Raw genomic sequence first — 24958 nt, 5'->3', positions numbered from 1 at the left:
AAATAAAAAAAATGGAAAAAAAATTCAGACAGACCGACCCAGGAGCACATATGGCAGAAGGCAGTTTAATCAAGCACACAGGAAGAGACCCTCCACAGAGCACCGCTACCCTCACGGCCGAGGCCAAGATCCTGATGTGGAGCACAACACCTCCAAGGAACCCTGGGCGTCTCAGGGTTCTAGAACTTACAACCTAAGGATGGGCACTGCTCGGCTACACTGACGTTTCTAATCACGCATCAGTGGATTGGGTCAGATTCCCTTCTGATGGGAACAAGGCTCACTACGACCTCGGCTGTAGATACAAGTCCACAGAAGAGGAGCCCAGAGCGCAGGTGACCAGGCAGGGTCAAAATCACTTCACTGACGTGGGAGGAAGAAGCAGAGAAGACTTTAAAAGGCTTTGGAATCATGTTTAAAAAGCAGTGATTTGTGAATCTCTTTTTTTATAAAACAGAATATTTCCAAATTTGGGGATCAACGCTGGGTTTTTGCTGGAGGCGGGTAGAAGACTGGGCCATCTTCACAGACGGCCATCCCCTGTGCCGCGGTCCCCTCGGCCAGCCACGCTTCCTGCTTGGGGGACAGCTGCTCCCCTGGCTCGGTGCAATTTCGCAAATTCAAGTCCTCCTTGGTGAAGCACAGCTCTATCTGACCAATGGTTTGCACTTGCTCATCCTAAAAACAAAGATGACAGACGCTGCAGCATTCAGATCTCGGATCATCTTCACAGCTTCAGGATCCCGAAGCTTTAGAAACGCCTTGAGAACCAAGCAGGCGCCAGACTAGGAGCAAAGCCCGGTAGCAGAGGAAAGCTGGTAGGCACGGGAGACTCACAGCAGCACAGCTCCGCTGAGCCTCACGCCCCACCAGCCTGGCAGCCCCCCGGGAAGGAAGGCGCTCTTAGCTTGGAAGGGACCTGGATGCAGGTGGGCCAAGTGCACACGCCACGCCCACACGGAGAACCCGAGAGAACCCCGACTTCATAGTACGTACTACCCTCTTGCTAAAAGAACCCGTATGTTTTTTGGCTAAAGAGAGAAACTACAATTTTGTCTATAAATCTGATAGAAAACTGCAGTTTAAATAATTAAGAGTAGCAACACAGAAACTTAGAAACTCTCTAACTTAGAAATGTTCCACTTCCTTCTCCACACTCCACCCGTCCCTGTACACCAGCTATGTCCTCAGGGCAAGTGGCAGGAGGACAAAGCCTATTCTAGCATGGCACTGAAGAAACACGGTTATTCCAAAACACACTGCAGTGCACGCACACACAACACCCCCCCACACACACACGTGCACCTGCACTAGTGCCCAGAGCACGCGCCTGTCGTGTGCGCACACACGTGGCATGTGTCAGCACATGTACAGACACGCATGCACAAATGCGGCTCCACCCTGGGAACGCTGTGGTGCAGACAGAGCTGCAGGAAAGGACCCTGTCTTCTGGATACGGAGAGCAGGATGAGGGCACGGCACGCCTGACCTGCTGTGGTGGAAGGCACTGGATCTTGGGTACCACTCCATAGACTCTGGTGAGGGCATCTTTAAAATCTGCAATCTGACATTAAATCAAGGTTATTAGAAATGACACCTCATCAGGAAAGGTCACAGTACAGAGTGTGACGCACTAAAAGTGACCGCAGCGTCAGGCCTCCTCCTCCGAGAGAGCTCCTGGCTCGGCTCTGAGAGACGTGACAATGACCGCCCGCCTCCCTGAGGAGAGGACATGGTGGACTGGGCTCATCCACGAGTCCTCTCTACTGCAAGCTGACCCCTGTCCACCCACTCTGCAAGCCTCTCCCCACAGCACACAGTAACCACCTCCTACTAAGACAGGCACTGGCTCTAAGCACCCCCTCTCGACCCTCAGCTACACGCCTCCGACCCCCCAGCCCTGCCCCACTGGGGATACCCCACCCCCCACCCCTCTCCTGTACTGACCCTGGGGACTCACACCTCCCGGGGCCATCTGCAGCCCTCCGTGCTCTGCCTCTGCGGTGGATGCTTCCGACCCTCATCCTGTCCCAACACTGTGCAAAGCCCCTCCCTGCCGCCGTGCTCTCCCCACCCCTTCCCCTGCCTGGTGTTGGATGCCTTCTTTCCCAGCCCACAGGACAGGGCTCCCTCCCTGTCCGCTCTCCTCCTGGATCTTTCAGAGGCCTTAAGTTCAAACTGCCCAGGCTGGATCCAGTCACCCGGCGCCTTGCTGAGTCCCAGAGGCCTAGGCCCCCACTCCTCCCAGGAGGGCGCCTCTCTGGATCCCCCCAGCTCTAGGCAGCTGAGTAGCAGAGAGACATGGCTCCCAGCTCTGCAGCCCTCCTGGTGCACTTGCTCCTGAGTCCCTGCGGTGGCACCTGCTGTCCCTCTGCACCACCCTTGGCCCTCCCACTTGGGACACTCCTCCAGTGCTCACAAATGCTGTGCCTTGGTTTCAACAATACCTTTTGGAGCTGGGATTGTGGCTCAGTGGCAGAGCACTTGCCTTGCACCTATGAGGCACCAAGTTTAATCCTCAACACCACATAAAAATAAAGGTACTATGTCCATCTACAACTAAAAAAACACCTTTCCTAGGCAGCCTCTGCTCGGGAGCTCTCTCAGGGCTCAACAGGTGTGTGTCCAGCTGCATGCTGGACACAGAGCAGGAAGCCTGCCAACTGGACTCACTCTCACAGCAGCGTCCCCTGGGTCACCACCGCGTATTTCCTGCACCTTAGAGAGTGTCACAGGCTCAGCACATGGCTGCTCCCACCACTCAGATGGGTCTTTGAACCCCAAGTTCTGCACAAAAACCTAAAACCCACCACCCTCGTCTACGGGAACGTGAGGCCAAAGCAGGACCGAGAGGGCCATGCGCTGCCCGGGCAGAGAGGTCTTCAAGGCGCAGCAGCTGCACCCTCCTCGAGCCCAGGGCCCCATGGAGGGAGGACCAGAGCAGAACTGGGGGAACCTCTCCAGTCCGGCAGACTGTCCTCGGCCAAAACAGCCGCTCAGGGTCCAGCGCTGGCCCGAGCTGTCAGACTGCTGAACAGTCACTCTCACCCTGTGTAACGTCCACACCCTGATAAGCACACCGGCTACCTAAGAATCTGAGCACTGCCCTAAAGCAAGAGCCTGCAAGCCACTGAGACGGAGGGAGCATAGGTTCTGCAGGGGATCTGTCTTTGTCTCTGCTGCAGCTGCCACAAAGCTGAGCCACTCTGCTCCGCTGTAGACCACAGCAGTTCCTAGCAGAGTGCATGCGGCCGCAGGCCAATAGAACTGTCAGCCCAGGACCAAGAGCTTTCCTTGCTTTTCAGGCAATCAGACCTGGCCAGGCTTCCATTTCTACATCACACAGTTCTATCACAAAAAAATGCTTTTTTCTCAAACATAAAATATTATAAAAATGGATGTCCCTTTTTCAAACTCAAATTCCACCTGCCCCACAGACTATGGAGAACACCGCTACTGGGCACAGGCCACGAAAGCGTCCCAACCATTGGTCTAGGTAGCCTTCGTCACACTCAGTGTGCCGACAGGAAGAACACCATGGGGAAGTTGGGTCAGAGCATGAACAGGAGAAGGTCATGTTGGGTCACTCCAAAGCCCGACTGTGGCTCAGGGGTGGGGCAACATGCAGGTGTCCTGGGCAGGTGCACATGAGGTCAGACGGAAGGCCATACTCACGTGGTAGTAATTGACGGAGGGTTTGATCCCAAACTTCAGGAGCATGCTGAAATTAAGGAGACACAGTGAGCTGTAGAAAGAAGGCTTGTTTCTTTGGCCTTCTGAAGCTTATTTCATAGAGGAGAATCAAGATACCCACACAGGGGGGTGCTTTATCTGTGACCCTGGGCACTACATCTGCTGCAGGGACAGCTGCCGAGGTGCTGCCCCGCCCCTCTCGCCCTCAGTACAGGTGCTTTCCATCTGCACCTTCCGGAAGCCATGCAGGGGCTCCACAGCACTGCCCACTCCTGGGCCTCCCCGTCGTCCCTTCCACAGCCTCCCAGGAGGCACCTGTTCTAAAGATGGTTAGCAGCTGACTTCTGGAATCCTGGCTTATCCCAGAAAGCTGCATCTGGCCAAGTCTTTAAATATGTCTCACGTCTGTCAACCTTGAATCACATCCTGACGCATGGCCTCAGAGAGCCCACCAGGGAGCCACCCAACGGACTAAGTTGTGGAGGTACAGTGCCAAGTCCCAGACGGCCCCTCCCGAGCACTCCCTGGGGACTAACTTGTCCTCAGCCAGCTGCAGTGCTCCCAGGACCAGCAGGAAATGGTGGCAGGCAAGGGTCCGCCAAGCCCTAGAAATGCCCCAGCCCACAGAAACATTCCACGGCCTGCCCTGTGCCTTCTGCATTCCCTCGACAAAAGAAAGCATGAAATATCTTGGATTTTAAAAATACTTACTGTGAGTTGCAATGATAATACCTTAGGTAAAGTGAGTTAAGTAAAATATATGATTGCAATTAGCTTTACCTGTTCTTCTACTTTAAAGGGGTCATGGCAGAGACAGTGAATTCTGCGGCTCAGGTTCTATTTCCACTGGGCAGTGCCATCTGACACAGGTGACCATGGACAAAAGGCAATGAGAGAAGGACAGGCAACATGGCACCTAGCCCACCCACACAGTGCGCAAGGTCAGTGGGGCTTCCACCCCAGGTCTTCACCTGTAGGTACTCCTGTGGCCCCCACAGGTGCTCTGCAGCTTCACGTCTGCCACCCTCATGTTACAGTGAATCAAAAACTGTCTATAGGGCCGGGCACAGTGGCCATGCCTATAATCCCAAAGGCTCGGGAGGCTGAGGCAGGGGGATACTGAGGCAGGGAGGATGGGGAGTTCACGGCCAGCCTCAGCAACTTAGCAAGGCCCTACACAATTTAGCAAGACCCTGTCATACAACAAAATATAAAAAGGGCTGGCGATGTGGTCAGTGATTAAGTGCACCTGAGTTCAAAACAAAACAAAACAAAACAAAGTTACCTGCCTACAGTTCCTGATAACTTGTTTACATCCTATAACAAAAAGATAATTTGCAATGATTTATTAAAAAAAAAAAGTAAGGGTTCTTGTTTTGGATTTCAACTTCTTAATTTTGTGAATGCTATAAATTTTGTATTTTCCTTGGAGAAACTGGAAAGCATGTAATTTTTCTATAACTGATTCTCTGCAAGCAGTGCAGTCCCAGTATGCGTCCACTCAGCAGGCCTGCCCCAGCATGGGGCCAACAGCTCTGGCCTCCCAGTTACCCTAGAAACTCCAGGGCCTACACTTCTGCAAATGTGAACATGCAGAAAGCTACTACATTTCAAAAGCTAAAAAAGACACTACTTAATTGTTTAGATGCCTTACTTAAAACTCGACAAATATCTACTTATTCTCCTTTTTCTGTTTGGCCCTGGGTGCAGAGCCAGCCTCAGCTCACATCGCGGTGGGACCCGGATCCTGTGCAGATGCATCTTTCTCTTTCTGCAGAGGCCCCTCCACGGGTCCTGATCTTACTACAAGAACACTGCTCCCTCCAAGAAGAAGCTACAGATCAAACGGACAAAGTCCACAGCTAAATGTGCACAGGGCCTGTGACACTCTGCCGGCCGGGCACCTCCTAGGGAGTGCACTGGACACTGCAGATTTTAAGACCGTGAGGCCACCCAGCCATCCACCCTGAGACGTGGAAGGTGACCCCAGGAGGCAGACAACCACACTTCAGGGCCAGCACACACTTCAAGCCCTGTGCTCTGGCAGCCATCAGCTTCCAACTCCTCCACAGCGTGCTCTTCAACATGCCTCGTCTCTCCTCCTGTCCTGGGTCTGGCCCATCGATTCAAATTTCCCTGTTTTTGATCCAAAAGATGCAGGAAACTGTCTGTGTGAGATGGTGATGCCTTCAGTCTCCGAGGAGGCAGAGCAGGTGACCACAGAACCAGGGGAGCTTATTCATCTTCTAAACAGATCTCATTTGAGCACCTAGGACATGGCTGAGGAGTGAAGGGTCCTGGGACGCATCTCGTCTGAAGGAAAACCTCCCGGATGAAAGCAGGCAGCAGCGCAGACACTGCGTAATCTCCTCTTTCCCTTCTTTAAGTCAGCAGGCACCTATCTCCAGGTCTGGAGGCCAGGAAGCCAGAGACGGGTGCAGCTAGATCTGGCGCCTGATGCCAGCTCATTCCTCGGGGCCTGCGCCGCTCGCTGTCCTCACAAGGGGGATTCCCTGGAGTCTTGGATAAGGGCAGTGATCCCACCCAGGAGGCCCCAGCCCTCCACCACTTGGGGTGAGTTGGAGCAGGGGGCGCACATTCAGCCCTCTGCAGGCCGGGCTCCTGTGCTGACACACCCTCGCTGTACTGTCCCTTTTCAAAACTTGTTCCCTGGCTTATCATGATCACTTACAATAAGGAACAGTAAACACGTGTCTAGATGGAGGGGCAGGGCTGGCCTGAGCCCTCTCAGTGACCAGACTGGCCATGAGTGGACTGAGTTGGCCCCTGCAGGACACCTCCTCACAAGTTCACTGGCTCCTGCCTGGTGATAGCCCACTCCCCGACTCCAGGGATGAGGCGAGGGCAGGCAGGGGCAGGTCCACGGGCTTGGGGTACTTCTAGGGCTCAAGGACTCTGGCCCGCTGCTCCTTCCTGCTCCAGTCCCACAGGCTGCAGACTCATTGGCACTAGGGATGTGGCTGTTCAGACGGCAGGGCAATAGCTCTGCAGCCTCGCCACCCCCCACTGGGCCGACCGGCCACTCCACAGCAGGTCAGCACCCAGGGAGCCAGCTGCAGCCTGAGCCACTGCCTATGAGGCTCAGGGGCAGCAGGGGCTGCCAGCAGATCACCATCCACACTCACCTCTGCCCTGGGCCCCAGGCTGGGAGCCTGTAGAGGACACACCCACCTGTTGAGGTCCACCTGCTTGTACAGAGCCAGGCTCTTCCCAAAGTACTTCCTCTCCGAGTTGAGGGCGTCCAGCTGGGCAGCGCAGGTGCCGTGCTTCTCCCACTCATGCTTCCTGGGGGTTCAGAGCAGGGTTCAGACACGCCCCCAGCACCTGGGCCAAGCCACCACCCTCACCAACAGGAAGGCAAACAGCATCCTCAGCATCAGCACCTACTTCACCTGCGCTTGGGACAAAGCTCCAGGAACAGGCCAGTGCCCAAGGTGCCCCCCTGTGCCTCCGCTTCCTACCACCCAGCAGCTCACCCCAGTAATCGGCTTGCTCAGCAGAACACTCCAAGTGAGATAAAGAAACACCACTGTCCAGATGCCCACCCAGCTGCGGGCAGTCTGCTGCAACAGACCGGGCAGCTCCACGGTAGCACAGCCCGCCTCCTACGCAGGAGGCCGAGAAAGGTACGAGATCCGTCACCCAGGATGGCTCTGCCAGGCCCCTCTCGGCCACCACTGACCATTACAGTGGGTGCAGCCCTTCCACAGGAGACGGCCACACAAAGCCAAGGGCCCTGACCAAGCCCAAGATGAGCAGCAGTTTGTGTTCCCGAAAAACGTGGCTGCTGCCAGCTCCTTAGGTTCTACTGTAGTCTACCACACGGCTCACGCTCTCCACTTGGCTCTCACAACACTGCGGGGCACAGCACTACTGCCCATTCAGCAACGGGAGCTGCGGATCTGAAGGGCGAGGTCTCCAGCACCTGGGCCACGCCACCACCCTCACCAACGGGAAGGCAAACAGCATCCTCAGCATCAGCACCTACTTCACCTGCGCTTGGGACAAGGCTCCAGGAACAGGCCAGTGCCCAAGGTGCCCCCCTGTGCCTCCGCTTCCTACCACCCAGCAGCTCACCCCAGCAATCGGCTTGCTCAGCAGAACACTCCAAGTGAGATAAAGAAACACCACTGTCCAGATGCCCACCCAGCTGCGGGCAGTCTGCTGCAACAGACCGGGCAGCTCCACAGCAGCACAGCAGAGCTGACCAGGTTGTCCCAGAGCCTGCCCTTGAACGATCTCGATGCCCAGGTCAGGGCCCTTCACGCCACACTGCCATCCAATCAAACGCTGAACAGAACGTGCACCACCTTCAGGAGGCTGACAACTTGACAATTCAGATACAACCAAGGTCAGCACGGAAAGACAAAGGGTGTCAGGTCCCCAGATCTATCAGGGATCAACTCGTTAAGCTTTAATAAATCACATTTATGCAACCACCTACAGAGCACTTAACATGAGTCCTTCAAAGGCACAGTCTGTGCATTAATTCGTGGCAAAGTCCATCTACAGTAGGAGTCTTAAAGAACTGTATAGAGGTGACGAGCTCCTTGAACCTGAGAGAAGTAGGGAGGTTGAACACAGGAAGGGCGGACACAGGTGAATAACGAGCCTTCCCCATCCAGAAGTTTCCAGGCAAACTATCTCCACTTTCTATATTCCACAGCCCAGCAAGGGGAGGCTCAACGGTAACCGCAGTGAAACCAGTGATGGAATGACCTGTGGCCTGTCCCACAGGGATGCTGCGGGGAGCAAAGTCAACCGCTATTACCTTCAGAGCAAGCTTGACTCGGTCGACCTTAGAGGTAAGAATATGTTAAAATATTGATATTAATGTAGCTCAAGATATCTACTCACATCAGTTTGGCCTGGACGGTCTTTCATTTACCATCCACAGGGCTGGCTACTGATCCCAGGTGTCTTGGATGCTACCCTCTCCTTGGACATGCCTTGGCTGGCCCACCAAGGGCAGAGCAGGGCCTGGGGCAGAGGTCCTAGGGGTCACCCTCTACCATCACCTTCCGGTCAGCGCTGAGAGGCACATACCCCTCAGGCGTCACTCAGGCTGACACAGCCCCCGGGAGGCTGCATGGCCAAGCTGGGTGTGACCTAGATCTCATTCGTTTTCTTACAAGAATCAGAAAACAGAACAGAAGCCCTTACTCTGCAGAGGGCTGTTACACACGCTCTTCATGGTGGCTGATCTTAGAAACTATCCTAAACCTCAAGCGACAAATGCCAAGACACCCTCCTACGCTCGCTGGATTGGGTGGGGTTTACCACGTTCTCTGTACGCCTCCCTCCCCGGACGCATCCCTGCGGAAAGCTGGGGACACCTGATGGACGCAGAGCCGGGGAGAGTGAGGCCTCGGGAGGCAGACAGGAGCACCCCTTTCCCTCGGGTGTGGGGGGGCTCTCAACAGTGGGGACGCTGACCAGGGGCATGGCTGCCCTCTGTTTGGAACAGAGGCTGAGCGGTGATTCGCCCTTCAGCTTGAAGAAGGACAGTAATCACACTGCCTATGCCAAGCACTGAGACGGCCACGTTCCCTGCCCATGCTGCCCTAAGCAGCAGGACCAGTTCACAAAGCCGTCTTTCTCTGTTCGCTGGCTTATTTTTGATCTGACTGAAATCTGGCTGCCTCTCTCAGGACACAGGGCTCCACTGGAGAGCCGGGTTTGGCCAACCGAGTTACTGCTGCAAGCGTCCCCACGGCCCAGTATTAAGGCTTGGTCACCCCCAGCCTGCGGGCCACCGGGAAGTGGTGGGAACTTACAAAGAGGTGGGCCTAGCGGGAGGAACTAGTCACCAGGGTGTGCCTCTGAGGGGAAACTGGGACCCCCACCTTCCTGTTTCCCAGCTGACATGAGCAGCAGCCTCCTCTGCCAAGCGCTCCTATCTGATGTACGCCACTGGGCCAAGCAACCATGGACCAAAACCTCCAAAACCATGAGCCAGAGTCCACGTGTCCTCTTTTTAGGCCAACTCTCTCCGGTGTTTGTTATAGTACTTGAACACTCACCGGCACAGTGACCAGGTTCATCATTTGAAACACACTGAAGTACATGCAGAGGTTTCTCCTGTTCCCTGCTTCAACTCACGATGGTAATGACCTATTCTGAAGCCACTTCCTAGAATGCAGGCTGCAGAACAAGTGCTGAGGCCTGAGCTAGTCGGCAACCAGACTCTCAGTGGGAGTGGCTCCATGAAGGACAGGCTGACCGGTCAGCCAGGGGGATTATCTCTTTCACTCCATCATTACAAAAAGCCTTTTGCTAAACTCAGCTTTTCTTTTTTTCCCTGAAAATCGTACATTAAAATATTTCTAGGCTGATTAATCTTTCTGGGAAAGATTAGTTATAATCTGAATCACAGGTTGTCATATTAGAGAAACATGTTGGGAAAAAAGAATTACCTTCAGTTGAAACAATGCAAATAAAAGGAATGTCAATTTTATCTTTTCATAAAGCAATGACTTTAGAAGCTATCCTGAGCTGACTGCAGCCCTCTGCCTGGGGCGCCCACTCCTGGGTGACAGGTGAGAGCTCACAGAAGCTCTGCCTGGGAGGCTGAGTGCCGGGTAGGTGCTGTGAACCGGGCCTCAGGCAAGGAGCCCGCCTTCTCTACTCCCCAGACGTGGGTGAGGTCATTATCTGTAGGTATGTCTTCTTTTTAAGATGTATTTCAAGAGAACAGCACAATATCCCCTAAGAAATACTCACTCCTGTCTAATTTGGATTAAGACATGCAAGTACTTATTTTATCTTTAGTAGAGAAAAGTCTTAAATGAAGTAGTGAGTGAAAGCACACAGGAGAGAAAACACCTTTGTAAGGTCAATTCTGCTGTCCCTCGCCTCTTCCCCACTGGAGAAAGCCACCCAAACTGGCGTAACGAGTCATCTCCATATCAAGGGTGTTCCTGCTTCCCAGCCCCAGAAGACAGGTGCCCCCCCCCCCCGCCTGCTCCCCATGTCGCCCACAGAGCTTCCGTTCAGAGTGCACGAAGCAGCTCCCCAGCCTGGCAGGATGGCTGCCACTTACCAGAACTGGGTGCGGTTGGAAGAGGGATGAATGACATCGGGCCAGTATATCTTCATGTCCGGCATGAGGTCCTACACATAATTTTTAAAATAAGTGAAAACAGTCTACACCAGACCCGACAAACACAAAGCCCAGAAGGCAAGTGGGTAAACGAACGTTTTCAGACATTCAACCTTGTGCTTATGTATAACTCTTAGGTGAGTGAAGCAGTCCTGCAAAGTGTTTCTTAAGATATGTGTGGGACTAAAATCTGAGCGATCGTACAAGGGCATGATGGACGAAAGGCTACACAGGTCTGCATCCAGACCATGGACCATCACTCAGCACTAAAAGAAGCAAGACACCAAGCCGGAAAAGACACAGAGGCACCTCAGTGCATGCCGACAAGAAGCCCCTTCACAGAGGCTGCGTACGCCTATAAACAAACTGAGGGCGACTGCTTTCTCCCATTTCCAACACTACCCTCAGTGCCCATCAGCGCTCCAGTAACTGGCCTCCTGCCCTCTAAACACACCCTTCTGCCTCCCCTTCTCTCAGAGCTGCCCACCATCAAGACAGCTCCCTCAGCCAGGCACGTGGCCACGCCTTTAATCCCAGCAGCTCAGGAGGCTGAGGCAGGAGGATCCCCAAGTTCAAAGCCAGCCTCAGCACTTAGCAAGGCCTTAAGCAACTCAGCAAGACCCTTTCTCAAAATAAAAAAAATAAAAAGGGCTGGGGACGTGGCTCAGTGGTTAAGTGCCCTGCCAAAACAGAAAAAGAGTCCCTCCTCACCTGCCCCCCCCACTCAATCTTCAGCCACCACCAGCCCCCTGGAGAAGACACAGGGTGACAATGTAACTTATGGTTCACCCCAGGCCACTTTGGTTTGGGACAAGAGCCGAGTTGGACATGATGCCACGTGGGAGCAGAGTGTACCCACCAGATGCCCAGGCCCAGTCCAGAAGGCATCCTGGCCTTCCTTTTATAGACCCTGAACAGAGAGCCCTGTGGCACTTCTTCATCAACCTCCCCTCCCTGACTGACTGTCTTCAAAGGCCCTTTGGACACAGGGGCCACTCCAGGCCTGCCCTGCTCCTCTCGGTTCACACTGTGGCCTGCCCCGCCCCCCCACCACCCCGGTTACCTGACACGTGCCCGACTACACGTAAGAATTGCAGGCTCCTCTAAGCAAGGACAAATGCATGAGTCGGGGAGGGTTCTACACTCCACAGGGACTACAAGTGTCCAAGAGCTCTTCGGCTACCAACGCTCATACACCGCAGCCCTCTGACTTAATCCTTACCCGGAGTTCTGCAGTGGACTGGGCATCATCCCCTCGTTCAGGGTCTATACTTGGAAACCTAGCCCCACCATGGCCAGAATGGCCGGCCTAGGTAGTACCCTGTGCACGCTCCCTGAGTCACAGCTGTCTGGAGTCACCACACCACATCCCACGCCAACCAGAAACCTATGCAGCCCTGACCCAGGAGCCCAGGGCCTGGAAATGAGCATCAGGTCTGGGCCGCCTTGGCCCGCCTGAGCACCTTCCCACACTCGCTCCCGCAGCGGCTCAGACCCAGGGCAGAGGGTGAGAAGGGCGGCTTCCATTTAACTCATGGGGTTGTTTTCTGTACTGATAATTACTAAAACATCACTGGGGTTCCATCCTACAGGATACTTTCTCAACCTGGAATCTGAAACATGACTTGGAAGGCACACCTGTGAAGAAGAGCTAATGTTGTTGGATGCTTTACCCCAGCATCATAATCAAAAGTTAATACCTTAATCTCGTCTACATTGAAGTGCCACGATCGATTGCATTCTTCTCCTTTGTCAGGCCTTGAGATCCAAATGAAAGGACACAAAACAAGAAATATTAGCCTGGCTTGAAATGACATCAGAACACACATGTTAAAGTCTGCAGCAAACAGAAAGAGAAATTCTCTCTGGGAACTCTTTACCCACACGAGTCATTTAACAAAGAATGCCCAGATGCCCGTTATCGCAGTCTGAGTTACTTTTGAAGAGGAAAGAGTTTTAAAACACCCAGGAATAACACAAACAGGCTTGTTAGCAGGGGAAGCTCAGTAAACTACCCAGCCGTCTTCCAGCAAGAGGGTTCTCGGGGGTCTGACCTGGGCATGGGCATGCCCAAACACAGCCTGAGAACAGCCTGTGTCCCTCTACAGGATGATGGCACTCAGCGAGGTGACATGACCGGCAGGCTCACAGAGGGACAAGGCCAGCGAGGACACCCTTTGATGGATCTGTTGGACACACGCACACTCCTGCGTCTGAGTTGTATTCTATCAGGACAAGTCTGACTCTGGTCACACCAACGCACACACCCAGAGCAGCCTGTCCACGAGGTCACTGAGCTGACCTTCAAGACCCCGGGGAGCCCTGCACAGCACAGGATGACGAGCTGCAGAAACCTGCACCTTTCGCCTGCTGGAAGGAGGGAGGAAAGCCCCGTAGGTTTTCATTCCAGGCTCAGAGAGGCAGCAGCCACAACAGGGCATCTGAGGACAGCAGAGGGCACCTAGCAAAGTCCAGGGGAGGCCAAGGTCCCAGAGGCTGGCCTATTGTGACCTGGAAAGTTGGAGAGAGCTGGAACTAGACGTGGGTGCCCAGGTCCCACCGAATTTGTTTCCTACTAAACCCCGTAACTAAGAACAAGGAAGGAGGGGAAGAGCAAACCAGCCCGTCCTCCATGGCCTAGGGGCCTCGTCCAGCACAAGCGAATGCACAGGACTGAACGTGACAGGAGTGCACACAGAGCTCCAGCAGAAAGCAGGCAAACCCAGAATGCAGAGCTCAGATCCAGGGAGTGAGCACAACATGGATCCTCTCTCTCTCTCTCTCTCTCTCTCTCTCTCTCTCTCTCACTTACTCATTTATTCTTACATTCACTTATCATGGGTCCAAAGAAATACTGAAATAAAATTAAAATCTGGGGGCCCCACAATGTACCTAGAACCCCTTAGCACATATTTAAAATAGATAGTTAATAGTCTAGCCCAACAGAACTAAACAATGGAATTAGGGTTATGTTAGAAAGGCTGAAAACATTTTAAATAAAGATCTGGTCCACGGTATAAACTCCTAACAAAAACAACAAGCGCAACACGGTGAAGACGCGACAAGCTAGAATTCAAATCAGCTGCTGCCCCTTCACCGCCCCACGGCGTCTGATGCTTGCCATAGTCCGTGTATCGTCCAATAGTCCAGAGAGTTCCGACAGCTCTCAGCTTCCTGGGGAGAAGGACACAGGAGAGGGTTGGTTCACAGTGAAGCTCATTCGGCACCCCAAGTTCTGTCACTGTTCGTCAGCAAGGCACAGGTACGCTATCGACACCAGGTACATCCAGTGCTGATCTACAGCAAGCTCACTGCAGGGAAGGAACTAAATCAGGCTGCAGGCTCCAGGCCAGTCCTTAGAACCGCGACTTCAGGGACAGAACGAGACCGCTATTTCTGTTCTTCTCATTACCATTACATTCACGCTTCCTCCCAGGCACAAATACACTAGTAAAGTAATAAGCCAGGCTCCAGCTGGCCAAATCCTGTGCCCTGCGCCCCCATCATGACTCTGTTCCACCCTAGACCACAGAGACAGAACCGGAGGGAAATGGGACACCATGACAGGAGTGAAAGGCCGAGACCGGAGCAGTCCAAGGCAATCATGGACGTGCTAGGAGAGAGCTCCGCGTCACTGGGCCAGGACAGCAGGGAAAACCCACCTGCCCAGGACCCAGTCCTCAACGCGAGTGCTGGCTTGGCAATGCATTGGATTCCTGTGACTGAGCCGGGACCAACAAGATGCGCTTCCTAAACCGCCCAGCGGGAGGACGGGCCAGGCAGGGACTGTGGGAGCAGGGCCCCAGCTGGTGAGCTCCAATAGGAAGAGCCTGGACACAGACACCTGCCTGAAGGGACACAGGCCCAAAGCAGACAGAGCTGCAGACACAGAGAGGTCAAGCCAGAGGGGGAAGGGTGCTGCTGGTGCCACTCAGAGCAGCAGAGGGGCAGGCACGGTTCCCGCTCCCTCCCGCCCATGGGAGACATGTCTCCAGCTTCCAATGGCACCAAAGGAGGAGACAAGCCCAAGCCTGAACCATGTCCCTCAAAGACACATCCCTGTCCTGTAGCTCTACCTGTGACCTTACTTAGAAATAAGGTCTTGGCAGAGGTAATCAAGATAAGGTAAGGTCATATTTAATTAGGGTGGGCCCTAAACACAGCCACTGGTAGACTCAGGAGGTGGAGAAGCCCCTATGCCTGTGAAGGGGGCACACTGGGACGAAGCACCCTTGAGCCTAGGATGCCAAGGACTGCGGCCCTACCAGAAGCTAGGACACAGCCTGGAACAAACTCTCCTCAGAACCCTCTGGAGGGAACCAACCTGACCCATGTCCCCATCTTAAACTTCCAGCTCCAGAACTGCGAGCAAACCCAATTCTGAGGTTCTAAGCCGCTCCACTTGTGACTTCCACAGCCACCCTGGGACACAGCACCCCGCCCTCTGGCAGTGTCCTGCTGGCAGGCACAGCTCTGCCGAGCAGTGTCCTGGGCAGGCAGGAGGCTGGAGGTCAGTGGGCCAGTGGCACCCAAGGCAGCTCCCATGCAGCAAACTGACTCTCCAGGTCCCCTGGATCCAGGGCCAGGAAAACTCACCTTGCACACTGTTGGGGGCCAGTGTTGGGTCAGAATCAGTTTCTTCCACTCATGGCCACCACTGTGAAAACACAAAATATTTATTTTTTTCAGTAACATTTTTAAAGTTACAGAAAAATTAATTCATCCATTCAACACTAAGTACCCATGGGACTAGGGGCACCATCAGGAACAAAGCCCCCACCTCCTGGAGTGCTCAAGCCACAGAGAAGGCAACAAGCACTCTACGAGCTTGTGCATGGTGGCACACAGCGTCACGTGGCAAAGAACACACCAGCAGAAGAGGACGAGCAGGGGTGAGCCAGGGAGGGTCCTGCCCAGGGACCCAACTGAGCCTGAAGCACCTTTCTCCTGCCGCTGCCCCAGCAGTTCAGAAACGCTTACAGACGCACTTGTGAGTCCAACAGATCCTGAAAACCGGGTAACTTTTTGTAATTCATGTAACAACAAAACACAACTAGTGGAAGGCTACCCTCACTACGCCACTCAGGGTTCAGATTCACAAGCTGCTCTGCAGGTTTGTCATGTGATCACAGGGTGCTACTGCAGAGCCACTGTGGCAACCTAGAGCATGCCAGCGCACGGCACGTCATGCGCATCTCCTGGAGCATGGCCGGTGCAGTGCCTGTCACGGTGTTCTCTACAGCGTGTGTACACGCTGCGCCAGGTCATGCAGTGTGGGCACTGCACCTGAAACTGGGGTCCACTTAGGCTGTGAATCCTGCCCTGGCTGCCCTACCACTGACTTATTTTTAAAATGGACACGTTTCTTTCTCCTCCCTAATCCCAGGGGAAACAGCATTCCCTTTCTTCCCTGACCTAGGCAGAGTTATTTGTCCTTGACACACGCCCATCATAGGAATGAAATAATTCAGACTTTGGGATGGCACCAGAAGATCTAAGGAATGACCATCCCCAAATCAACAAGCGAATGACCACTCCAACAGGGTACACCAGGAATGGAGCTCTGAACCACCTCTTTCAAAGCCTCTGGTTCCTCCTGACCTGCAGCATCACAGCCTCCAGGACAGGAGTTCCCCGTGCCTCTCCTTTGCCACCAAAGCAAAGTTTTTCTCAAAACGTTCCGTTACACGCCCTCTCACGTGTCTCCTAGAACGTGCACCAAACTCCCCCCGTCTGAATACAGAAGCCCACCCAATCCTGACTTTGCTGAGGGTGGTGCAGCTGCAGTTCCCACACTCCGAGCTCTTCAGCAGAAGGCCCGCCATGGTTGGTCCCCTCAAACTGGTGTGTGGGAACCTGGTCTCCAGGTGGCCCTGCTGGGAGGTGGCAGGACCTTTAAAAGGTGGGTCACCTAGGAAGGGATGAGGGCCGTGACAGGGCCTGAGCCTGCCCCGTTCAGCTCCTCTGGCCATGTGATCTTTCCTCCTGCCTCTGTGCCCACTTCCATGCCATGTGGTCCTGGCAGGAGCTGAGTGGGTGCTAGAGCCATACCCTTGACCCTCCAGAACTGAGAGCAAAATAAGTCTTTGCTTCCTAAGTAGCTGGCACAGGTATTTCACTATAGCACACAAAATGGACCATGATGAGGCCTCTAACCATATTTATAAGGCTCAATATGCAAAGAGATCAAAGTAGAAAGTGCAGCTGGCAAACATATAAGTGAAAAAGGTCAGCAGTCAGGCTGACAGTTAATTCAGAGCAAGTCAAGTGTTACGAAGACTCAGAGTGAACTAAATCAGCGGCTCCAACCAGTGACGGGGGTGGACAGATGTGAATGGTGGGAACATGAGGTTAAGGGACCAGTTCTATAAACCGGGCCCAGGTGCCGACCCCCACATGCTTCCTTTTTCAGTAAACAATTCACCGGTAGCTCTGACTGGCCTAGGTGGACAGGATATGTCCCATTCCTCAGCAAACCACCTGTTACCTGTGTGAAGAACACAGGCCCAAAATAATGTGAGGAAGAGAAACCCAAGTTAGCCAGAGGGGGAGATTGTAGTGACCCTTCCACAGACCACACCTGGAACTCAGGCAGATAAGGATAACTCCTCCTAAGCATAAAATCTGCAACACTGAGGGGTTAAGAATCCAATTAGAAATGCTCAGGCAATGGGCTCCAGTTTGGGTCTTAGTCAAAGGCAGAGTCCACACTTAGAGGCTAGCCAGTAAAAGATTATGGAGCACCAACTGAGGAGGTGTTTTTCAAATGTAAAAAACTATTTATGGGAACACTCCAGCCAACTCCTTCCTCCCAGAGAGGTGGGAAAATAGAAGGTGAAGTGCACCAAATGGTTGTTACAGGAAGGATCAAAACTCAGGCTAAGGGCTGGGATTGTAGCTCAGCGATACAACACTTCCCTAGCAGGTGTGGGTTTGATTCTCAGCACCTCATAGAAATAAACATCCATTGACAACTTAAAAATATATATATATTTAAAAACAAACCCAGGCTAAGAGACACAAGGAGTGCCCTTGGTGATTTTTCAATGCCTGTTAGACATAGATTTGTCTGTGTTCATAACCCCCAACCAGGTAAGTCCTACAGCCAGAGCACCAAAGTGGACTTCCCTGCTCTAGGTCTCCTCCCACACTGTGTGAGTTTTACTTCTTCTCACTTCAATAAATCCTACTCTGTCTACTCTTCCCTTCGGTTATTCTCCATGGATTTTAGTCTTCAAGTTTGCCAGACAAGAACCTAGAAAGAAATTGGTGAAGCAGAGAGCCTAGTTTTATCTCAAAACTCTGGTTTCACAAGTTTCTGTGAATAATCGTGTACTGTTGAGTAAGTAGGGAAATCACAATCATGGTGGAAATCTGAACTGATGAGGCACCCTCTCTGCATAAGAGAAAAAGAGAGGAACTGCAGTGTGAGAACCAAGCTGGGTAAGTGTTAGGGGTCAGGCCTTCATGGCCCTGGTGTTACCAAAACCTGAGGCTGCAAAGTGAAGCAATTTCCAGGAAGTCCACATCAGTATGTTACAATAAACCCAGCAAGATTTGGAGCATATTTAACGTTTGTAGCAAAGTCTCCCATCTATGATCCAGGCAAGAGCAAAGACCCATCCTACCTACTCTATCCATGAAGAAACAAAGACAGGCTCAACAGAAAAGTCACTCAGCACAGAAGACCCACGTTTTCAAGCCCAGTTAGTACTTGGGAAATGCCCTTGGAGTCTCTCCCAAACCAGCACAATTACATCAGTTGCAGGAGTTAAGTGAGAGTCTGGGAATGTCACATAATGCAAATTAAGGTTTCCAGCAAACACACCTGAATTCCATCCATCAGGCATTGTTCCAAGCCCTTCCTGTACCTCTAATGCTCCCTCCTGATACTAGCTCTGCGGGCAGGTGAGGCCGAGCAGCAGGGCTCCAGGTGGACACCGCTGGAGAGCACCTAGCAGGTGCCCACGGGCCACTTCCTTAAGGCAAGTGAGAAAGTATGCAAACGTAGCTCTTAGAAGATACTCTTTCTGGAGACTCTGAAGTACAAAGTCGTCTCTTAAGTATATTCTAAAACAGCGATGCTTAATTGAAAGGTAAAATCCCGTTTTCCACCCCCACTGTGCAACTATGAAATGCTATCAGCCGGACCCTCACCCAAACCCCAGGGAAAAGATTAGAAAGTGGTCTTCCGATGTTGGTGTCCGCTGCACGGTTATCATCGGGGTTAGCCGCGACGGCCGGTGCACCCCTAGCGGCTGGACAGGCGGCAGCCACGGAAGGGACGCGAGGGCCGGCAGCCGAGCGGGCCCCAGAACAGAAAGCGGAAGGAGGCGCGGGGCGGCCCGGCACCGGCCCGCACTCCCGGCCCGCGCACTCACCTCCACCCCGCGCCCGCGCACCACAGGCAGCACAGCGCCAGGCCCCAGCCCAGGAGCGCGCGGCGCACGGCCTGGGACGCCATGTCCTCGGGGCCTCCCGACGGCTCTCCGCGACCCCCGCAGGCGGCCCGGGCCCAGTGCGCTTCCGCCCCGCCCCGGGCGGACCTGGGCGCCGTGGCCACGCCCACCTTTCCGGACGCCACGCCCACGCCTAGCTACCCGGCACGCCCCCAGCGCCCTGGCCACGCCCTCCTGCCCAGCGGACACGCCCGAAGTCACGCCCCGGCCGGGAGGGCGCTCGCCCGCTCAGGGGCCAGAGTGGCGTGGGCGCCTGGCTTGGCTTGCTGGCCTCCGCCCCAGGGCCTGGGAGAGCGTCCCCTCGCCGCCTCCGGACGCACAGACGCCACCGTCTCGAGCAGCTCTGCGGCCCCGGAGCCCGCAGCCCCGACCTGGCCCACCTTTCCGCTTGCAGCCCCAGCCGTTCGCCACCCGGGAAAGCTGACCCATGCCCGCGACCCGAAGCTGACCCGCCGCAGCGTCCCCTTGTCCAGCCACTGCTCCAGCGGTCCTGAGCCTGTCCCCGCACATACCAGAGACCTCTTCCTTGCAGAACAGCTCTGGGTGCCCGGGTCCTTGTGGCCTCCTTCTGCAGGGACGTCGCTGAGATAGGGTGGGATCTGAAGGGTGGCTCTCTGTAAACTCTCAGTCGCCCTTGCATCTGCGATGTCACTAGCACTGCTAGTGTTTACTGGCCTTCACGACCTGCACCCCAGTCCACCTGTCCCAGAGACTAGGACGGCACCTCTGTGACATCGACAAGAAGCCCTGGGGGGACAAGACTTGGAAAACCATCTGCTGAAGCTCCCGGTGATGCAGAAGCCTTACTCCCTCAGGGAAAGACAGACCGGAGCTGTCTGTGGAGGGTGCATGGAGAGGGTCCCGGATTTCAGCCTCCTGTGCTCTGCCAGGCCTCGCCCTCTTCCATAAGTCACTGCTGTCCAGCTTCTGCACCCACCTGCCTGGCCAGGTGGCAAACTGCACAGGTGCCCCAGCCTGTGCTCCTCACACCCACAACTACAACATGGACAGTCACCGGTGCATTTTGAGTAAAACTGGCTTCCTCAGGTTCCTGTGACTTTAAATCAGGTGGCCTGTAATCTGCCCTCCTGCAGGCCTCAGTGTCGTCCAGTAACACTCAGACTGTCTGAGATAAGATGTGGTTGACACTTGTCTTTTCCTCTAGACTGCAGAGTAAGGCCCACCACCTGGCCCTGCCACCTGGCACAGTGATGGCATGTAGTAGGTGCTCAATGAACTTCCTTTTCTCTGGCCCCTTTAACTCCGTCCCGCCCCTCACCCCCAGCTCATGCCCCCATGGCTCCATCTTCTTCCTTCTCCTTTCTTTTAAAAACAAAAATCTTTCCCAGAATCCTACTTCTCCCCTCACTCACAGTCCTGTCTGTTTAAATATCTTCTCAGAGAAGCGGTTTTAACCCCTACCAAACAGAAACCCGACTCTGGACATGGAGAGTTGGGGCAGGCTGCAGTGGGCAGTGAGAGGGGACAATGGGCTCCACATGTGCAGAGAGGAGGGGGACTGTGGGTTGGGGCCTGGCTTCCTCTCAGGGGTCCAGCTGCACCCGCCCGAGGTGAGCCAGGCCCTTAGTGAAGCCTTCCCAAGGTTCTGGTGCTGCTCCCCTTCACAGCGGGCAGCGGCGGTCCAGCTCGTCACCCACAGGCAGAGAAGGGAACAGGAGGGTGAGTGTGGAGCCTTGTGCCAGGCAGACGGGGGGCATCTGTGCCTCTATCCAGGTCATATGGGGAAGGGGCATCCTTGGCCATCAGCCGTTTTCCAGAACTCAGAGAGTGAGGGGCTCTCTTACCTTTGCCATTTTCCAAGTCCGCAGGGCTCAGTTAAAATTCAACAATGTCACCTTCCACTCTGAAGGAGCCACCCAGCTATTTCCTGTTGCGTGGCTTCCTTTTTTCTCAACTTAGCTCTCTCCATCACCTGAGAATTCCATGTCCTCTTCACGTTCGCCCTCCCTTTCACCAGTAAGTGCACTGACCCCCTGTCCCATAAGGGCACTGGCCCCCTGTCCCATAAGGGCACTGGCCGTGACGTGAGGGAAGAGTCAGCTTCAGCCCTCTTGCTCGCATGAGCCCTTCAAGACCTGTACCTCATTCGGTATTCATAGTTTTGCATTCGTCTTTTAAAGAGGGGACTCCAAATACTTTGCAACCCCCAGAACCTGGATGTGAACCTGGGACATCTGTCCATAATGTCCTCTTAGTGAAGCCAGATTTAAAGTTAGGTAGTCAGTGTAGTCAGGTAAATCGGGTCTAATATCGAGTGAAATCGAAAATGGAGGCCATGCTGGGAATGACTCAGGGAAAACGCAGGACAACTCATGGAATGTTAATGAAGTCCTGAAAAGGCCCTGGGCCAAAGTCCACCTCAAAGAAATGTTAATGGAGCCCAGGAAACAGCCCCAAAAGACTTGGAGATAGCCCATCCCAAAAGGTGATAATCAAGCCCACCTGTGTCCCACCCCTCGGGCCTCCAACCTACATTCCATCACTGAAAGAACTATAAAAAGGGGAAAGAACAGCCCTTCCACGGATTCCACCTCTTGGGTCCCCTTCTTCCTCCGGGAGAAGTCTTTTCTGCTGTCCTTTAATAAATTTCTAATTTCTACTCTGACCTTGCCTCGGCGTGTGCTTTCTGTTGTTATTCTTCAACATTGGGGAAGCAAGAACTCGTCACCGGTCAACAGCGGTTTCATTAGCAAGCCCCTAAACGGAGTGCCATTCAGAGTGAGTGTCCAGTAGATGTTTGTGTAAGGAAGAAGGAGAGGAAGAGTGGCTCCTCGGGCAGCTGAGGAGGAGTTTGGGCACAGTTTTGGGGGCTGGAGGGCATTCACAGGAACAAGGGCATCTGGGAGCTGGTCAGGAGCCAGCACAGTAATTTATTGGTTCCCACAGCACAGGGTGAGAAGGTTCAGATGATGAGGTTGAAGAGACCAGGGTAGCTTTCGTAGCATCATGTCCTTGGAGGGGGCAAGGGCAGGCTGCAATGGGCATCTCCATGGACAGATGCCCTTTAATGCCCTCTATGGAGCTCAGACTCCATAGAGCAAGAGGCTTTGTTACATATCACCTTCTCGGTTTTGATTCCTTGTTTCCAGTTCTCATGTGGATTTTTGTCAGATTCACTGCAGTAACAGATAACTCCCAAACCTGTGTGATTGACTCCAGCATGGAGCTTGTCCTGTGCTGGTAATCCTGGCTGCCCCATCTCAGGAGCTGCCGTGGCCCATGATCTTCTTCACTCTGAACCCAGAATGAATCTACTGCCCATTCAAAGGGCAGAGCAATGGCAGAACCACATGGTGGCCCAAACTTGCCAGCAACAATGTTGAATTTTTCACTGAAATTCCTTTAGTCAAAACAAGTGAGATGCCACATCTGACGCCAGTAGAGTGGGAAAACGTCCCCTCCCAGGTGGCAGAAGAGCAGCTAATCAGGACTGGCACAAGGAGAGGTAGAGTTACCATGACTGAGGAGGTAGGAAGAAGAGCACTGAACCAGGTGAGAAAACCAAGGGCAAGGAGTGGGCAGAGACCCCACCTAGAGGAAGGCACTTATGGCCAGGGCTCTCTGCTTTCCGTGTGGAAGGACGGCATAACCAGAAGCACAAGGGTGGCACAGACCTAACGGGAGGTCTGTGTGTGTGCCAGCAACATCTGTTGGTGAGAAAGGGTCAGATGCCAACTAACACTCAGCTGTAGAACAGTCGAATGAGCCAGACGCTGGAGTAGAGGCTGGTTGAAAACCACCACATTCCTCACTGTCTTTCCCTCCTCTTGGGAAATAGGCCCCGGGAGCTTCAGGAATAATGGCCAACGGGAGCTACAGGAGAGCTTGCCAGTTGGGTTCCAAGCACATACCAAGGTTGCCTTTTAGCACAACGCCTATCCTGGCCAAGGTGGGCAAGACAAGGTTCCTGCAAACCAGAGGGACAAAGCACACAGTGCTCTTGATGTGGTGGAGGGCCACAGGGTTTAGGAGAAGTCTCCTTAGGGAGCAGAGGTAGCACCTGGTTAATTGCAGGCAACTGGGGTTAAGTTCAGCCTCTCCCACTGAGGAGCTGTGTGACCCTTGGTAAGTTAATTGACTTCTCCAAAGCTCAGTTCCCCATTTGCAGGACAGGAAAGCAATATTCTCCGTAGAGGGTCGTGGTGATTGAAACAGAAGATGCCATCATCTTTCCCATGGTGCCTTGTCCCTAGAAGAGCTCAGCATTGCCTCTCCTCCTAGTTCAAAGGCTGGGGACCTTCGCTGAGATAGAGGGAAAGCAGGGCTCCTGGTGGGAACCTGCTGGAGGTGTAGCTCTAGGCCTGCGGCTTAGCAGGGATGAGGGGAGCAACATGACCCCCTCTTCACCGCACCAACCTGGGGTCTCAGGCTCTCATAGCCACACCGAGGGTCGCCGTGACCACGTCTCTGCAGTTGAGCTGAGGAAGGCCTTCTCCTGGTCACCTGCCTCCTCTCCCTTTTTCTCTTCTCCTCACAGATAACACTTCTGGCCTCACCAGCTCAGCCTGGCTGATGAGCTACATTTTTTTTTATTTTATTTTAAGACTCCATCTTAAAATAAAAGATACAAAGGGCTGGGGATGTGGCTCAGTGTTTGAGCAGCCCTGGGGTCAATCCCCAGCACCAAAAAAAAAAAAAAAAAAGCAAACCCTAACATGTTGTAGGGCTTTACATTTCCCAAAAGCGCAGTGCAGTGGCATTTTTGCAGCCCCATCTGCTCTTCATAATCCAGCTGCTGCCGCATCAAGACACGGGGATCCTTCCCACCCTGCCAGAGATGGGGGTGGGATTCTCGGCTCCTGGACAGAGGAACACAGCAAGGAGAGTGTGGCTTCCACCGTGGGGTAGCCTGGAACAGCAATCAGCGTGGAACAGCATTCAGCCAGCATTCACTGCCTCCCTGGTTCCAACCTCCAGCTGCGCCATGTCCCCATTACGGTTTGTCCCCTCTGAAACTCATGCTGAAGCTCAGTCCCCATGGTGAATGTCAAGAGGGTGGAAAATGAGTGGCCCACGGAGTTAGGGGAGGGGTCTTTAGGATTACATAAAGTCATCCGGTAGAGCCCTCAGGGTGGAATCCTGGTGGCCTGGGGGAGGGACAGGGGAAATGTGCACATGTGAGCCCCGACTCCTCCTCTCTGCCCTCCAGAGCCTGCCAGCAGGGAGGCCACCCCAGAGCCAGCCCCCCACTGTCTGGACTTTCACCCTCAAAACCAGGAGCTAAATGAACCTCCCTTCTTTACATTTTGCCCGGTCTGTGGTGTCGTGTCCCTAGCCACAGAAGATGGACTAAGGCCGCCGAGACCCCAGACGTCACAGGAGCTGTCTAGAGTCAGGACCCACAGAAAGTGTGAGCAACATAAAGGGCTACGCCTGCCCTGCACTGGGGGACAGTGCGCTACCCACCCTGGCAACTGAAAGAAGTGGTTCTGGGCGGAGGAACAGACCCAGGGGTGGGGGGAAGCCCTCTGAATGTGGTTGCTTTGTGTATTTGACCTTGAACACTACGAACGTTTTTATGATTATACAACAAAATTTAATTCTTGGCAACCTCTGAAAACTAAAAGCAAAGTAGAGGAAATGTATGGAATTAGGTATCGGGAAGATTGCTTAACCACAGAGAGCATTATTTCAAGTGACTTTAAAACATTGCTTTGACTGT

General features: G+C 53.7%; 1 protein-coding gene across 1 annotated transcript; it reads right to left on the bottom strand.

Annotated features, from left to right (window-relative positions):
* Positions 1 to 49: 49 nt before the first annotated feature.
* Positions 50 to 19359, bottom strand: Rnaset2 (ribonuclease T2). Its single transcript, XM_076858040.1, has 9 exons — positions 19198 to 19359; positions 15413 to 15473; positions 13938 to 13990; positions 12517 to 12574; positions 10757 to 10827; positions 6886 to 6999; positions 3676 to 3721; positions 1490 to 1564; positions 50 to 678 (listed from the first exon to the last, which is right to left on the bottom strand). The coding sequence occupies exons 1-9, from the start codon at positions 19278 to 19280 to the stop codon at positions 478 to 480; spliced, it is 762 nt and encodes a 253-aa protein (XP_076714155.1). The 5' UTR covers positions 19281 to 19359; the 3' UTR covers positions 50 to 477.
* Between the last annotated feature and the right edge of the window lie 5599 nt (positions 19360 to 24958).

This window comes from Callospermophilus lateralis, chromosome 6 (assembly GCF_048772815.1).
Source record: "Callospermophilus lateralis isolate mCalLat2 chromosome 6, mCalLat2.hap1, whole genome shotgun sequence".
NCBI classification, from domain to species: Eukaryota; Metazoa; Chordata; class Mammalia; order Rodentia; family Sciuridae; genus Callospermophilus; species Callospermophilus lateralis.
The sequence above is the reverse complement of the archived record's forward strand: the minus strand, read 5'-3'. Positions and strand labels throughout refer to the sequence as shown.